The 17,644-nt window shown below is 38.9% G+C and overlaps 1 protein-coding gene across 1 annotated transcript in view; it reads left to right on the top strand.

Annotated features, from left to right (window-relative positions):
• Positions 1-1,596: 1,596 nt before the first annotated feature.
• Positions 1,597-17,644, top strand: part of INTU (inturned planar cell polarity protein) — a 77,509-nt gene continuing 61,461 nt past the window's right edge. Inside the window, exons 1-2 of the mRNA XM_068990223.1 lie at positions 1,597-1,742; positions 15,186-15,724. Of these exons, the coding sequence (XP_068846324.1) occupies positions 1,597-1,742; positions 15,186-15,724 (685 nt within the window). The remainder of the gene's footprint in view (positions 1,743-15,185; positions 15,725-17,644) is intronic.

The following is a 17,644-nucleotide window of genomic DNA, read 5'->3' as shown; positions in this document are numbered from 1 at the left end:
TAAGAAATCTGCTGTGGCCCTACATGTCCCAAGTTTGTTTTCCTTCGGGTATTCCATTAGAACTCTGTATTTATCATGGTACATTATACGTTATAAATTGCACATTCATCTTTCAGTCTCTACCATCTACCCATATAGTTTAAGTTGAATCCCCAGCCCTCATCCATTGAGATCATAAAATAACATTAAGATCTTTTTTAAAAAATCAACGGCTATAATAGGAACATTTTCCCATGCATTGCTTTTGAAAACATTTCTATTATCATAATATTCATCATACTTTATATTTAAAGACATTTAAATTTTACCCTTTTGCTGAACATTAAGCTTGTTTCAGCTTTTTATTTTTATAAGTTTTATAAATTTTATTTGCAGCTCTTATTTTCTTAGAATAGATCTCTAATACTGAATTACTGATCTCTAATGGAAAAGACCCTGATGGTGGGAGGGATTGTGGGCAGGAGGAGAAGGGGACGACAGAGGGTGAGGTGGCTGGATGGCATCACCAACTCAATGGACGTGAGTTTGGGTAAACTCTGGGAGTTGGTGATGGACAGGGAGGCCTGGCTTGCAGCGATTCATGGGGTCACAGAGTTGGACACGACTGGGGGACTGAACTGAGCTGAATAGTTGAATCACTGGGTGCTGAGGAGTAAGGCTAATCTAATGGTTAATGACTTCGGCTCTTGTTGGCTTTGTCTCCTGCTACCCGTGTCACCATAAGCCAAATGAATAACACCTCTCTAAGCTTCAGTTTCCTTATTTTAGTATAGAGAAATTTAGTTCATGTATATTCATATACCTATGAACAAGTAATTAGAGCAATGGCCGAATCTAAATAAATGCTATTATTTTGTACATTCCAAAAATAGTTGATGCAAGTATTCGCAAAAGACAGGTAAATTTTACCTGTGTACAATTCCCACTTCAGTGATTAGAACACTTCATCAAATTATAAAATTTTCAGTTAGAAAATGAACACGCAGTTGATTTCACAATATTGGCACCAATTTGAAGCACCTCAACAACATCTGCTTGGGAGAACTATGAAAATATTTACTTCTGTGAAACAATAAGAAAACCAAAGAAATAATGGCGCATGTTTACATTAACACCTACATGGCATTGCTTAAAAGCGTCTATTCCAAGCACGTACAGAGACGTAGAGGGTAGTTTCCTTTACTCTAGGGAAACCCAGGCGGAGCCCATCTAAGGTTTTGGACAGCCGTTCGGCGTAGCAACAAAGTGCAAACTGCAAGAAAAAGAAAAAACCCAGTGGGCCTCCACTAGTTTTAACAAGTTAAGCTGTTCCAAATGAGAGTCTTTACGGGAGCGTAAGTGGTTAAGTTTTAGCTTCTTCCATTCTTCCCGGATGTCCTAGAAATTTTAGTTCATTGGCTCCTTTCTGGGGGGGGTCTCAGTTCTCGCCCAGAAGCTTCCCCGTCTCCCTGGCAACCTGAGCTGCCACCAATTGCAGCTGAGGATTGGTGGTCACGTGGCCCCGGTCGTTTCCCGAGAGGAGGCAATATGGCGGCGCCGGCAAGCAGTAGATGCGGGGTTTGAATTACTCTGCTTGTAGCTGCGGCATCCCTGCTGATGGCGTCTCTGCCGTTGTGCGGTTCGGTTCGGAGCCCAGAGGGACTTCCTGGAGACCCTTCTTCACAAGAAGAAGATCAGGATTATGATCCTGAAGATCCGGTCAGCGACTCGGGTTCATACTCCCCGACGAGTACAGACTCTAAGTAAGGTTCTCGAAGAGGGACAATTAAATCCATCCTTTCTGTCCCGAAAGTGTACACGTGGGCTGGGGAGACTTCGAGAGTGTTGGCGTGGTAGAGAATAAGTGTTTGAGGTTCTATAATAAGTGGGGGTTATTTGCACCAGGTTTCAGCTGTGCGATAATGTGAGCCAAAATGACTGTTACTGTACATTCTTTGTTATTGTAGGTTTTAAGGAGGAGGGTCTCTTTGGTGAGTTTTGTAATATATCAGAGTATAATCTGCTAGAGTGTTCACAAAATTCTGTTCTGTCGCAGTGTCTTCTTGCTTTGGTGTCATGGTCTTTATGACTTTAATCTCAGTATTTAGAGTGAAGGGACACCTTCTGCGTTTGGTCAACTATTTAAATCACGTAGGTTTTTCTGCCGTTATAAAACTGAATAGATATATAAAAGAAAGTAGATCAACCCTAGCCTCACCATTGAGAACAGCCTCTCAACTTTTGGGGGGTATTTCTGCTGTATTTTAGCTTTGGGGGGGGGTATTTCTGCTGTATTTTCCTATGAACTTACATGGTTTTCTTGTTTTCTGTTTTGTGTCATAATGTAATTTTTAAATGCAGAGTATCTTAAGTATTATTTTCTACTTTTTTAATCCCTAAAAATGATGCAAAGTTATTTTTGTTCACAGTACCCAATGCTGCTTCAGTTTTGAAGGCATTTATTCCTTACTGCTATGGATTGAGAACTTTTTGAAAAGGTCAATGAAAGTAATTAGTGTTTGCTTGAAATAACTAGCTATGAAACTGTTCTGGTGCCAAAGCATCAGTCAGTGACTGCCATATATAGTCTTTCTTAGAATGACATTTTATATGTATTTAAACATAACAGGAGTATATAATGTGTATTTAGGAGTATCAGTTACTTGGCAGTTATTTTCACCCATAGGTATATAAAACATTTTTATCATTATCTTTAAAAAGCAGGAGGAGAAAACCATCACTACTGGCTGCTTAAATGTGTTCTAAAGGCTTAATAAGGACAGATTATATTCTGGAAGACTTGAGCAAATTAAAAGATATCAAACACTTTGTGTAATCTTCTACTGTGGTCATTTAAAAAATAATTTAAAAATTCATAGCTGTCAAGCCAGGCTGCTTGAAGGAAGTGTGGATTTTGTGGAACCTTCTTTGGTCTTGCTATTGGAGCCATAGACAATGTGAGATTCAAACTCTTCGTTTCTCTACATTGTAGAATCACACACTTTTAGTCCAGAGAGCATCTATAATTTTCTTAAGGTCACACAGTTGAGTGTTGTCAGTGGAGAAATTTAGGAGACCTGTTTTCAAAGGGGGTGTGTTGATTTTGATGAATAAATAAATGAGCTAGCCTTGTTACCTGGGAAGTGAGCAAGCTAAGTACCTTGTGTTAGAAAATGTGTTATTTCAAAGCATTTTGTGATTCAGAGAGTTGGACAGGACTGGAGCAACTTAACATGCATGCATGCATTAGAGAAGGAAATGGCAACCCACTCCAGTATTCTTGCCTGGAGAATCCCAGGGACAGAGGAGCCTGGTGGGCTGCCGTCTATGGAGTCTCACAGAGTCGGACACGACTGAAGCGAATTAGCAGCAGCAGTGTGATTCCGAATACATGTATATATGTATTACATTTTAGTTTTTTCTTTAATGGCCTTTAAATTTTCTGTATCAGTCATTTCCTGATCACTCCTTATGTCCCAGTATCTTTAACATCCTAATAATAAGACTACAGGAAATCTCGATGGTAAACTGTTTAGCTGGTCTGTATTTCAAGTCCTACCAAGATACAGTTTTTATGGCTGTCATTTCTTGGTGTTTAGAACGTACGAGTCGATATACTGACCTGACCAGGTAGGCTTCTGTCTGTTTTTTCCTTATGATATTTACCTCCCTAAGGTGCAGCATCACCAGTGCAAGCAGTGGCCTTCCCAGCTTGGACAGTACACTGGAACATGTGGATCAAAGATGTAGGGATGTGAACCTAAGCTTTCTCATCAAAGCTAAGAGATGAATTGCTTGTTGTCTTTCATTGCCTACATGGAGGTTATTAAGGAAGTTACGCCACTTACTGATTCACATAAAGTGTTCTGAACTTTCAAGGTTCCGGTTAATTTCTGCATATTCTTTCTGGAAATTGTCATTGTTTCTGACATGCTTTCAAACTGAAAACCAATTTGAGCTGCAAGTTATTGTCAATACAGAATTAATAATTTTATCATTTTTTAGAGATGTCTTTAAGGTACATTCTGGTTATAGTACTTTTAATAGGTACTTACAAGAAGAAATTTTTAAATTAGTGCAGTACCTCCTAACCTGGCATATTGGCTAGTCCCTGAGGAAGCTTCAGAGGTAATACTGGAGGGTGGGTTGGGTTGAGGGAACCATTGACTAGTTTTCAGTCCTGAAATGACAGAAATACATTTACTTGCAATAACTCCATGTTTCTTTGCTTTGGTTTACAGTTATCCAACTCATTGAAGCCACATTGGTTTGTGTTGGCCAAAGTTACCAGTTCTTATAAAATTGACCTAGAGTTTTGATTTTTTCAAAGTGAATTGTTTATTGTTGTGAGTTTTAAAACTTTGATGGGGAGAAAAAGGGATACTTTAGAAAGAGAGTTAAGCTATAAAAAGCTGAGGAATGTCCACTGAAAATAAGAAGAATGACTGGAGACAAGAAATATGTCCTTTAAATTTTTTTTTCTGGGATATTTTAACATCTTTATTGAAGTGTAACTGACATATAATAAATCATACATATTTAAAGTGTACGATTTGATAAGTTTTGACACGTATACATCTGCCAAGATAATGAGCATATCCTTGTCTTCCAGAAGTTTCCCTGTGTGCCTCCCCAATGCTACTCATGCCTGCCTCACTCCTTACAACCACTTATCTACTTTCTGTAGTGATAGATGAGTTTGTATTTCCAGAGTTTTATAAAAATGAAATCATACAGTATGGACTCTTTTTTTTGTCTAGCTTCTTCTACTCTGCATACTTATTTTGAGGCTCATTCATATTGTTGCCTAAATGTAGTTTTCTCCTTTTTATTTCAGAATAGGCCTCCATTTATTTCTGAATAGGATTGAGCATAGTTATTTTGAGATTCATTTTGTTACTTATATGTAGTTCTTTCCTTTTTATTTCTGAATAGGATTCCTTGGATATATCAAAATTTGTCTTTTTCTTGGGTTTTAATGTGGGAAGGTGCTAATTGAAGAATCAAAATGTTTCATTCAGAGTTATGGTGCAATATATTATTAATAATATCCAGTCTAGTGCAATATTTTCCTTTTTCTCTCCTACTCGGAACCTTGACTTCTCTTTTCTTTTTTCTTTTATCAAATTACATCAATTAAAAAGTCAAACAGTATGTAGCTAGGCTTATGATGAAATATGGTAATTCTCTGCCACCATCTCCATCTCAGCATATTGAAGAGAATTCACTGTCTGCCTTGTTTCTCCACTAGTGTTGCCCATCTCATTTGCTGACCTCACTCTCTTTTTACTCAGGTCTTCAGATCTGATAAGTCTTCAATCCTGTTGACTTGCTTTTCTAATATCCACCTACCACCTCCTTCCCCTTCTCACAGGCACCGCCTTACTTGAATGGCTCGCCTGTCCCTTATACCAGTGGAGTAGCCTTATAACTGGTCCGGGTGCTTCTAATTTCTCCTGTTTTCTGTCTTTCTTCCATACAGCTGACTGTGTTTACTTTCTAAACTATAGTTTTAAATTATTTTTCTTGTAGAGAACCTATTACAAAAAGATACAGTGTAGCAGTTTGGATCAAAAGTATAATTAAACACAAGCATGAATATTACCAACAAAGCCAGCTAAAATGAAGTAGCTATCCATGTGCTTAACCAGATCATCCTTATGATCAGGAAAAGAAGGCTGAGATTAAAAAACTTATCTAATATTTCAGGTTTGATCACTGCAGACTGTATTGTTCAAAGAATTCAACCACTTCGATTACAATGAAATTTCTTATAATGTAGCCTGAAATAACTGAAACTTTGGCTAATTTTGTTAGTATCCATAGCATATTTGCAATGTCAAAATACTTTTTTCAGCAGATTATTACAAGAGGCATTTTGGTTCAGTGTAATAAGTACTGGATTAAGAGTAGGGTTCCGAAAACCTGAAAGTGTTGACATTTTAATTTCATCAAGTTTTCTCTGGTTTTTAGAAATTCAGAATTAATTCTTGGTTGTAACTTATTACTTTACAAGATGTCTCAAGAGCTCTATATTCTAAGGGGCAAACACTTAAAGAGAAAATAAAGGCTGAATGTATAAGCATTTCTGTCTCTTTGGAAATGAAATCTTTGTGTGGCTGCCTTAGAAAAGACATGCTTTTCTTTAACATAAAAACTATCTTCCTGGTAACTGGGAAACTTTATGGGCCTTCATCTTTTTTAACTTTTATTTTAAAATTGGAAATACTAGAATAATTGTGTTAGGGCAGTGTAACTACTATGTGTTGCTATATAGTGGTTGGATGATACATGGCATCATACATTTGTCTAAACCTGTAGATTGTACAGCACCAAGAATAAACAGTAACGTAAATTGTGGGTTTGGGGTGATTATGATTATGAGTTTATCAGTTGTAATAAATGAGCCACGCTGGTGAAGGATGTTGATAGTGGAGGAGGTCATGCATGTCATGGGGAGGGAGTATATGAAAAGTCGCTGCACCTTCAGCTCAGTTTTGCTGTGAACCTGAAACTGCTCTAAAAAAGAAAAATCTATTAAGTCATTTTTCTACTCAAAAGCTTGATGTCCTCCCAAATAAATTCCAGATTCCTTAGGATGCTTTTTAAAGCTATTTTAGATCTGTTCTTTAGCCTCTCAGACCCATCTTTGATGATCTTCCTTTAAGTCACCTGTATTCCTACTTGCCTTAGCTCTGGCCACTAATTAAAAAACATCCTAGGGAATTCCCTGGTGGTCCAGTGGTTAGGACTCCATGCTTCCACTGCAGGGGGTACAGGTTCTCCCTAGTTAGAGAACCAAGATCCCACAAGCCATGTAACATAGCAAAAAAGAAAAAAAAAAAATCCTAAACTGAGTGGTATATAAACAATAGAAATTTATTTCTCACAGCTCTGGAGACTGGAAGTCCAAGGTCAAGATATCAACATGGCCAAGTTCTGGTGAGGGCCCTCTTCCAAGTTACAGACTGCACATTCTCATTGTATTCTTACATAGTAGAGAGGAGAAACAAGTTCCCTGTAGCTCTTCTAAGGGCGTTAATTCCATTCATGAGGGCTCCACCCTGTGACCTCATCTAATTCTAATTACATCCCAAGGGCCCCACCTCCTGATACCATTGCATTGGGGGGTAGTGTTCAAAATATGAATTCTGGGGGAACAGAAGAATTCAGTGCATAATATTACTACACTGAAATGGTTACCCATGCTCAGTCCTACAATGTTCTTTCACTCCTCCTACACTTTGTACATACTTTGTTCTCTCTGTTTGAAGTACCTTTTCTTTCTGTCTCTACTTATCATTGTCATTCAAGGTCCCATTTAAGTGCTGCTTTCTCCTGGAACCTTAATTGATCTTTATTTTGGGGGGCTCCAAAATCACTGCAGATGGTGATTGCAGCCATGAAATTAAAAGACGCTTACCCCTTGGAAGAAAAGTTATGACCCCTAGATAGTATATTGAAAAGCAGAGACATTACTTTGCCAACTAAGGTCCGTCTAGTCAAGGCTATGGTTTTTCCTGTGGTCATGTATGGCTGTGAGAGTTGGACTGTGAAGAAGAGAGAGTGCCGAAGAATTAATGCTTTTGAACTGTGGTGTTGGAGAAGACTCTTGAGAGTCCCTTGGACTGCAAGGAGATCCAGCCGGTCCATTCTGAAGGAGATCAGCCCTGGGATTTCTTTGGAAGGAATGATGCTAAAGCTGAAATTCTAGTACTTTGGCCACCTCATGCAAAGAGTTGACTCATTGGAAAAGACTCTGATGCTGGGAAGGATTGGGGGCAGCAGGAGAAGGTGACGACAGAGGATGAGATGGCTGGATGGCGTCACTGACTCAATGCACGTGAGTCTGAGTGAACTCCAGGAGTTGGTGATGGACAGGGAGGCCTGGCGTGCTGCGATGTATGGGATCGCAAAGAGTCAGACACAACTGAGCGACTGAACTGAACTGAGACTTAGTTGTGGATCACAGCAAACTGTGGAAAATTCTTAAAGACATGGGAATACCAGACCACCTTACCTGTCTCCTGAGAAGCCTGTATGCAGGTCAAGAAGCAGACAGCTAACTGATTCAAAATTGGAAAAGGAGTACATCATGGCTGTATATTGTCACCCTGCTTATTTAACTTATATGCAGAGTACATCATGCAGAATGCCAAGCTGGATGAATTACAAGCTGGAATCAAGATTGCCAGGAGAAATACCAACAACCTCAGATATGCAGATGATGACACTCTAATGGCAGAAAGTGAAAAAGAAATAAAGAGCCTCTTGATGATGATGAAAGAGGAGAGTGAAAAAGCTGGCTTGAAACTCAACGTTAAAAAAGATTATGGCATCCAACCCCATCACTTCATGGCAAATATGACAGGTTTTATTTTCTTGGGCTCCAAAATCACTGCAGATGGGGACTGCAGCCTTGAAATCAAAAGATCCTTGTTCCTTGGAAGAAAAGCTATGACCAACCTAGGCAGCATATTAAAAAGCAGAGACATTACTTTGCCAACAAAGGTCCATATAGTCAAAGCTATGGTTTTTCCAGTAGTCATGTATGGATGTGAAAGTTGGACTATTAAGAAAGCTGAACACCAAAGAATTGATGTTTTTGAACTGTGGTGCTGAAGAATTCTCTTGAGAGTCTCTTGGACAGCAAGGAGATATAACTAGTCAATCCTAAAGGAAATCAACCTTGAATATTCATTGGAAGGACTGATGCTGAAGCTGAAGGTCCAATACTTTGGCCACCTGATGGGAAGAGCCACCCACTGGAAAAGACCCTGATGCTTGGAAAGGTTGAAGGCAAAAGGAGAAGAGGGCTCAGAGGATGAGATGGTTCGATGATGTCACCAACTCAATGGATGTGAATCTGAGCAAACTCCAGGAGATAGTGAAGAACAGAGAAATCTAGCATGCTGCAGTTTATGGGGTCACACAGAGTCATACACAACTTAGCAACTGAACAATAACAAGATTTGATTTCTCCAGTAACAGTTTTTCTCCTGCATTGTTGTTGTTTAGTCACTAAATAGTTTCTGACTGTTTGCGACCTCATGGCCAGCTCCTCTGTCCATGGGATTTGCCAGGCAAGAATACTGGAGGGGATTGTCATTTCCTTCTCTAGGCAGTCTTCCTGACCCAGGGATCGAACCCACGTCTCCATTGCAGGCAGATTCTTTTACTGCTCAACCTCCAGGGAAGCCCTTGTTTTCTTTATAGCAGTTTTCATTCCTCACTTTTGGTGCTTGTGTTTGAGCTAGATGAAGAGCTGTCTGTCCACCTGACATCTTTTAAAAGCACAGTAAAGTTCTAACAGAAACTGATTTGCTGGTCTTTGATTCCAGTTCTACCAGAGTTAGATCATATCCTTAACTTAGTGCGCTGTAGACTTGCCCCGTTTAGCTGAAGTATTGGGATAGGGGATGGGGTCATTATTAGCATAGTTCCAGTGGAGATGTGTCCCTGATGTAATGAGTTGTTTCATGCAACAACTTCACTGGCTCATCCCTTCTTCTCTGTTGTGCTTCACATTTGTTCCAGTGGTGGTTGTGGCTGGACTGGAAGGAACACCATCAGCCCACCCCAGGTTCCCCACCTTCTCAAGCTGCCATAACAGCTAGCACAGATTTATCCATTAAAATCATTGTTTCCTTTTAGAAAACAAGCAGAAGACTTTGGAGATGAAAATTTAGATATTGCTGGTAGACAGAACATAGAAATGAAAACACATGAAAGCATTGCGCAGACCAGTCCTTACTGAACCAAGCCCCAGGTAGAATCCATGATAATTTGTCATGCTGCTTTTAATTTGTGTGGTTTTTCTCTGTCCCTAGACTTGCCCTGCTGTACCTATTAGTACTGTATAACTACATAGCTACATGTATTGGCTACCTAGGTAAAGCACGTGTGCTTTTCCCACTGAAAAGGAAAAAGTATAACGTAAGAGGTTTGAAATTGTAGCCAAAATCTGTTTTCCTTAAGGAAATGTGCTGTGAGGGCTGGCTGTTTCATGACGTTTTTCTCGTTCTTGTGGTGACCAAGGAAATGGTGATGCTATTTCACTTGGTGAAAAATGCTGACATTAACACAGTTAAGGATCTGAGAGATTTGATAACTTAGAAGAAAAAAAGATGTAGTATCAACATGGAATTCTTGAATACATCAATAACTGAGCAACTTATTAGCATTATCTAAAGTTTGTTTTCTTTAATATATTTCTGTTACAGCTTATGTAAACAAACTAGATTATCTGCAAATTAGCAAGTTTTTCTCTAGGAAGAAGGCCTTTGCCCATATTTACCACATCATTTAGAGTTTGAACCCAATTGATGTGCCATCAAACTTTGCAGGCTGACTATAAATACACAGTTATTTCTGTTTAGAGCAAAGCAGAATAAACAAAGTAAGAATCTCATTGAAAGACATTTGCACAATAACAGCTTTGCAGCTTGCACCATAGGATCTCAGAAAGAGAGATGAAAGGATATTTATGTTAATATTGATTACTGTGACCCATATATCATAAAAATCTTAATTAAAACTGGTAGACTTAAAAATGAATCTTTTATTTTGGAATAAATTTATGTTTACAGAAAAGTTGCAAAGGTAGTACAAAGAGTTTCTGTAAATTCTTCACCCAGTTTTTGTCTGATGTTAAACTTTTATACAAATATGGCATGTTTGTCAAAACTAAGAAATTAACATTAGTACAGTCCTATTAACTAAACTCCTGACTTTATTCAGATTTCACCATTCCTGTGCTTAAGTCCTTTTTCGGTTCCCAGATCCAATCCAGAGTGTCATCTGGCATTAGTCGTCATGTCTCCCTACTTTCCCCTGGTTGTGGCAGCTTCTCAGTCCCTCCTTGTTTTTCATAACCTCAGTCACTTGGTTAAGGTAGTGACTGCCAGATTTCTTCACTGTGAAGCTGCTGTATTTCACTTCCCATGCTCTCTTCTTTGGAAGCTCATCTCTGAGTCCAGTCCACACTAAAGAGGAAGCAAGACTAAGCTCCATCTCTTAGAGTGGGGTGTATCTACATACAGTACTAATTTCACTATTAATGAATAGTTGCAATGAAAAGTTGGGGCTTCTTATTGTTGTTTTTAGTACACCTCATCCATTATAATAGAACTAGTTTGAGAGTATGGTCTTTCCACCTTTGTAAACTTTCTGGCATGTGTATCAGTTATACTCTTGATGTTTTTGTGATAGGAAAACCTGTAGTGGAAATAAGGAGGGCTTTCCCTGTGGCTCAGTGGTAACGTCTACCTACAATGCAGGAAGCTGCAGGAGATGCAGGTTCTATCCCTGAGTTGGGAAGATTCCCTGGAGGAGGGCATGGCAACCCACTGTAGTATTCTCGCCTGGAGAATCCCCATGGATAGAGGAGTCTGGCAGGCTACAGTCCACAGGGTCACAAAGAGTCGGCCCTGACTGAAGCGACTTAGCACGCATGCACAAAAGTAGGGAACCTTCTGGGAATCCTGATCTGTGGCCTTAAAGGCAGTATCTAGTTTTGGTTCATGTGTCACCAGCACGTAGCTGGAACCTAGCAGAGATTGTTGGAGACCTCTTCATTTACTGCTAGGGGTTGGAAGAGTGCAGAAATACAAGAGCTATATCTAATAAAGGTGTACATTTCTCGACAGTTCTGACTCTGTGGGGCGAGAGGACTGGAACTGTCATTTATTTGTCCTTAACTGTGCCAGACACGTTATTTTACTTGCTGTTGATGACAGCTCTGTGAGATAGCTAGAATCCATTTACTAGAAGAGAAAAGCTAAAGCTCAGAAAAGTGAAAATCTCAAGAGAACAGTCTGAACCAAGGTACGTGACTTCTCAGTTCATTTTCCTTTTATTTTGTGTTTTGTCTTCACTTGTAGTTTACTACAGTCATTTCCTTGTCTTTATTTTTGCCTCTTATCCCCTTTTTAAAAATTTCTTCCTCTTTTTAAAAAGCAAATTATTCTGCTTAAGGTGAATTATTTTTTAAATCTAGAGGTTAAGAAAATGGATCTCATTCATTGCTGGTGGAAATGTGAATTGCTATAGTCTTTGGATAAAAATATATATGTCTATACATATATATCACAAGTATATATATGTGTGTGTATGTACATATATATATTTCCCTACATAAAAGGATGGTTATTGTATTGTTGTTCGTAGGAGCACCCCCCTCAAAAAAAGTGAGTGTAAAGCCTATCAGTAGGTGAGTAATCAAATTCCCTCATACTACATACCTTAATATAGCCATTAGGGATTTCTAAACCATGATTTTAAGTGATAAATTATACAGGTGTGTGCACGTGCCTATGTATAGGTTCCAGTCACTTTTTCAAAACAAACAGTAGCAGATTTCCCTATATATATTTTATATTGTTATAAGAACATAGATTTTCAGAATTTTTTTTACTGAAGTATAGTTGATATACAATGATATATATCAATATATAATGTTAGTTTCTGGTATACAGCAAAGTGAATCAGTTGTAGTTATATATCTATATTCTTTTTCATATTCTTTTCCATTTTGATTCATTATAGGATATTGAATATAGTTCTTTGTGCTATATAGCAAGGCCTTGTGTGGTACATAGATTTTAACATCATTTATGTCAGTGAAAGGTAGGAAGGGAGGATGACCTGTACAATAATTACATGCCCATTTATTTAGAATGAGTCTGCCTATATATATAAAGATGCATGAAAGTGCAGTTGCTAACTAGAAATCTAGTCAGCATCACATCTAATCAGTCTCAACATCCTGGTGATTTTCAAGCGTCTCTCAAATGTTTTTCCTGCTTTCCATCTCCTCTCCCATTGCCTTAGTTATCATATTTGCTTGGACTGTGGAAGCAGTCCCCGGCACGGCCTCTTACCTTGAATTTTTGTCCACCTCAACTTCCTCTATCATCCTGTCAAAGTAGAGCTATTCAAAGGTTATCTGACTTGGAAACCCTCTACTAAAACTCTTCACTGATGCTCTCGTACCTACACAACAAAATCCAAGCCTTGTGCGGGGGTCCCTCACAAAATTAGAACTGCACATCTCCTGTCATTCCCCAGCTCACCAACTCCGCTCTGACAGCCACAGACTGGCTGTGGCTGTCCACATAGACCAAGGAGACTACCCGTCAAGGCCTTTGCTCATCCTGGTACTTTTGTTTGGATTTCTCGACTCGTCCTCTGCTTCAGCCCCTAAGCCCTCCTCTCTGGCCACTTTAAAACTCACCTCTGTGGTCTCCCTCCTGGAAAGTCTCCCTTGATCCCACCCTCAACTTGGCCAAGCTGGATAAGCTCTCTTTTGCACTGACTATGTGTATTGTCTTGAGCTCTTTCCCACTTTCTCCTCTCCTCTGGACAAGGGAGGGAACTGATGTTTTCCTCACTGTAATTCTAGTACTCAGCACAGTGCCTGGCACTGTTTATTTGTTCCACTACTGAATGCCACCCTCCCTGGCACACTTCCCTGCTGGGATCGTTAACTCGTAACCAAAAAGTGGTTTCACATTCAGATTTTAGAGAATAAGATGAATCATCCTCATGTTTAGCAGGGAAGGATAAATGTTTCTTTGGGATCACATATCTTTAATGTAAATAATATAGCAGATGAAAAGGATGAGATTATTAAAGCAAATCAGCTTCATTCATTTTCTAATTGATATGTATCTTCATAAGTAATTGTGTATGATTATGGTGTTTTCATTGTGCCATTTTAAATTATGGTACATTGTTATCTAATTTTTTATGGCAAAGACACAGTTATTTATCAGTAGGACTGCAGAGTTATTAAATGCTGATTTATGTAGGTATGCTGCTGCTGCTTCTAAGTTGCTTCAGTCGTGTCCGACTCTGTAGGTATAGACAGATATATTCAAAGCAACTGATAATGGTGAATAATACACATGTGCCTGATTGCCTAAAATGATGCCACACAAGGGGACCAGCAAGGGCCAAAGAAACATTAGTTTTGATATCTGAGGATAGTTATGCTTTTTTTTTTTTTTAACCAAACATATGTAGTTGAAAATTCAGTATTAATTACCAACCACAGACCAGGGCAGTGGTTAGTTTCAGAGTGAGTAATAGAGTAGGGCATTTTTTTTGGATTAATTTTCACGATATATAGAAAGAGACACCTGACTCCTAAGTTAAAAGAACCAGGGTTGCTAATAAATACTGCAGAAAATAGAGATGTCTTATAACTGAATGATGAGGACACAGATTATACCCTTTCATGCCAACGTGTTACAGTCCATGTTTCTGAAAAAACTCTCTCCACATGTTAGTTCTTTTCCACTGTAACAAATTTTGCTTTAAAGTATACCAATTTGAAAGGTAAACTGTAACACTGAACAGGGTAGAGTTTGTGGTTAGTTCTGCTATCTTAAGAAGAGTGTGTTTTTCAGTGCTGTTTCAATCACTTTAATAGCAACAATTTTGTTTTTTTCAATGTCCTACTTCCCAGTTAAAAGGTTTTTTTTTATAATCACATGATGAATTATGTAATATGTGGTTTACTTTTCCTGCTAAAATTGTTCATTAAAAAGAATTTTATGGAAATTTTAGGCTACAAAGTGATTATGATTAACTGTGATTGTATGATAAATTAGTTGATCTCAGCAAAGATTTTAGTCCATGGTTAGTGAATGTTCCTTTTTTGAAAATTTATTATATAAACAAAGTCTCTTAATATTGGTAGGCTTTAGTTTTTGTTTTAGCATGTCAGCCATGATGAATAATTTCTATGCAAATAAGATGTTTTTATGTACAATTTCCAAATGTCTTACATCTGTGGACATAATTGCATAATCAACTACTAACATAAATTACTGTCCAGTGAAATTGTCTAAAGAGAACAAAAACCACACAGGGAGTTAAATTTAAAAAACAAAACAGAACCTTAGATTCTAGAAGAGGGCCACCTCTTTTTTTCATTTGTTTTCTTTTCTATCACTGTGCCATTTTGATCCCCTCTCCTCCAACCCCAGTTCTTCAAGGCTCTACAAACAGCATTCTACAGTAAATAATGCTGATGCTCACAGTAAATTAGAAACAGTAAGGAGACTTTGAGATAATCAAGGAGCTTTCACCCTTCCCATCCCCCTTAACCCCAGCCCCTACCCTCATCCCTATGCTGGAAAGGCATAACTGTTTTTCTTATGTTTGGCTGCGATTCAGACTGTCTTTTCTCTTTTCCATAGTGACCTTGAGCCTGAATGGCTGAACAGTGTGCAGAAAAATGGAGAGCTGTTTTATTTGGAGTTGAGTGAGGATGAGGTGGAAAGCCTCCTTCCTGAGACACCAACTGTGAACCATGTCAGATTTAGTGAGAACGAGATTATTATCGAAGAAGATGATTACAGAGAAGGAAAAAAGTATGAACCCAAACTCAAGCGGTTTACCAAGATTTTAAAAAGTAAAAAACTTTTACCCAAGCGCTATAATAAAAAAAATAGTAATGCCAGCGGGCCAGTATCCATTCTAAAGCATCAGTCCAATCAAAAAACGGGAGTTGTTGTCCAGCAGCGGCACAAAGATGTGAATATCTACGTAAACCCCAAAAAGCTAACCGTCACCAAAGCCAAAGAGCAGCTCAAGCTTCTGGAAGTACTTGTTGGGATTATCCATCAGACCAAGTGGAGCTGGAGAAGAACTGGAAAACAGGGCGGTGGAGAGAGGCTTGTGGTCCATGGCCTGCTACCAGGAGGATCTGCAATGAAGAGTGGTCAGGTTTTAATTGGTAAGTCCTGCTGGTGAACATCAGTCCTTGTTTGCAGGGTTAATGGTTGATGATGCCTTGTGAGGAAAGTGATTAAAACAAAATTATACTCTCAACTAATTAAAGATTAGTTAGTTAGTTAAGTCGCTCAGTCGTGTCCGACTCTTTGCGACCCCATGGACTGTAGCCCACCAGGCTCCTCCATCCATGGGATTCTCCAGCCAAGAATACTGGAGTGGGTTGCCATTTCCTTCTTCAAATTAAAGATTGCTCAGTAATATTTGGGCAATATCATTTGGGATATTTGGGACAGTAGTGAAATTGTAAGGATGGTGTACTGCAATGAGCAGTGTTCTTTAGACAAGCACTTTAGTTGCACTGAATATGCATGCATGCCTTGTTCGGCCAGGGAACAACTTAACTAATTTTTGAGTTTTTATGAATTTTATTTCATCTTGGTTTTATTTGCTGACAAGAAAAAGAAAGTTGACAGTACAGTGATAATTTAGGTTTGAATGACCTATATCCAATAACATGATACAAAAATATGTAATTTAAGAATAAAAATACTTTAAAATTGTATGTTTGCACTTAAGCACACTGAGTTCTTGGAGTGGTTTTTAAATGATTTCCTTGGGCACATTCAGCACCAGTGGTGTTACAAATAAATTTCCTTTTAAGGCATTTGTCATAAAATATCCTACCAGTTTTGAAGGGAAAATAATAAACCTATGAGTTATTCTGAATATGTGTTAAGGTGAACATTTTGTGTTGCTGATACATTTTAAACTGTTGGATATATTTGAATTAGTAGCAACTTTATTACTTAAAGATAGATTAAAGATGAGACTATGTTGTTAATGAAACCTACAGGTATTAACAATTCTCAAAGCTGATGGTCTTAAGCCGACTAAGTCTGAGAGATTTTGATAAAGGAGTTTTTTTAGATTCTTTAGAAACCATTTAAACTATTTTAAAAATATCTTTTACTAGAAGTCCAACTTTTGTTTGTCACTGATGCAACAGATAATTTTTTGACCATCTGCTAAATGCCAGGAATACAAAGGTTACACTAATGATCCAGTTACTCCTCTTAAGTAGCTCATACTGTTGTGAAGGGCTTCCCTTGTGGCTCAGCTAGTAAAGAATCTGCCTGCAATTCAGAGACCCCGGTTCAGTTCCTGGGTCGGGAAGATCCACTGAAGAAGGGATAGGCTACCGCCTCCAGTTTTCTGGCCTGGAGAATTCCATGGACTGTATAGTCCATGGGGTTGCAAAGAGTCAGACACGACTGAGTGACTTTCACTTAACTGTTGTGGAAGAGGTGGGTCAGAAATAAGCAGACAGTTTCCTGCAGGGTAATAAATGCCCTGACGGGGATTTGCAAGGGGGACTCTTATAGGAAGGGCATCTGTGCAAAATGTGTGTTCTAACCAGTTGCAACAAGATCTCTACTTTCTCTCCGTAAAATACTATTTTGATACTCCTCCCATGGAGAGTTATAGTCTGAGTGGGTGTCTCTGCCCCGCCTCCCTGGCCTTGAACCTGGGTCGGCCTGCGCCTGCAGCTTAATTGATACTGTGAGATTTAAGAAGTGGGATCATAAACAGGTGATGCTGCTTGCCTGTCACCATTCAGTGAGGAAGTGCTTGCCTGTCCCTGTTCTGTGAGGACGCCCAGGCGGCATGAAGAGGACTTGAATAGTAGTATTCTGGCTGATGGCCCCAGCTGAGGCCCCAGCTACCCTTCCCAACGGCCACCAGATGTGAGTGAAGAGTCTGTCCAGGGAACTCCAGCCCCAGCTACTGTGGCTGCAGTTACATGAAAAGCCCTAGTGAGAACCTCAGCTGAACCCCATCCATCCTAGTACCGGGAGAGATAATAAATGGTGGTTGGTGTTTGTTTCTTTTTTTTTTAATTGAGATAAAATTGACATATAGT

The sequence above is a fragment of the Capricornis sumatraensis genome, chromosome 17 (genome assembly GCF_032405125.1).
Source record: "Capricornis sumatraensis isolate serow.1 chromosome 17, serow.2, whole genome shotgun sequence".
NCBI lineage: Eukaryota > Metazoa > Chordata > Mammalia > Artiodactyla > Bovidae > Capricornis > Capricornis sumatraensis.
Note: the sequence above shows the minus strand (reverse complement) of the source record. Positions and strands in the feature narration are given on the sequence as shown.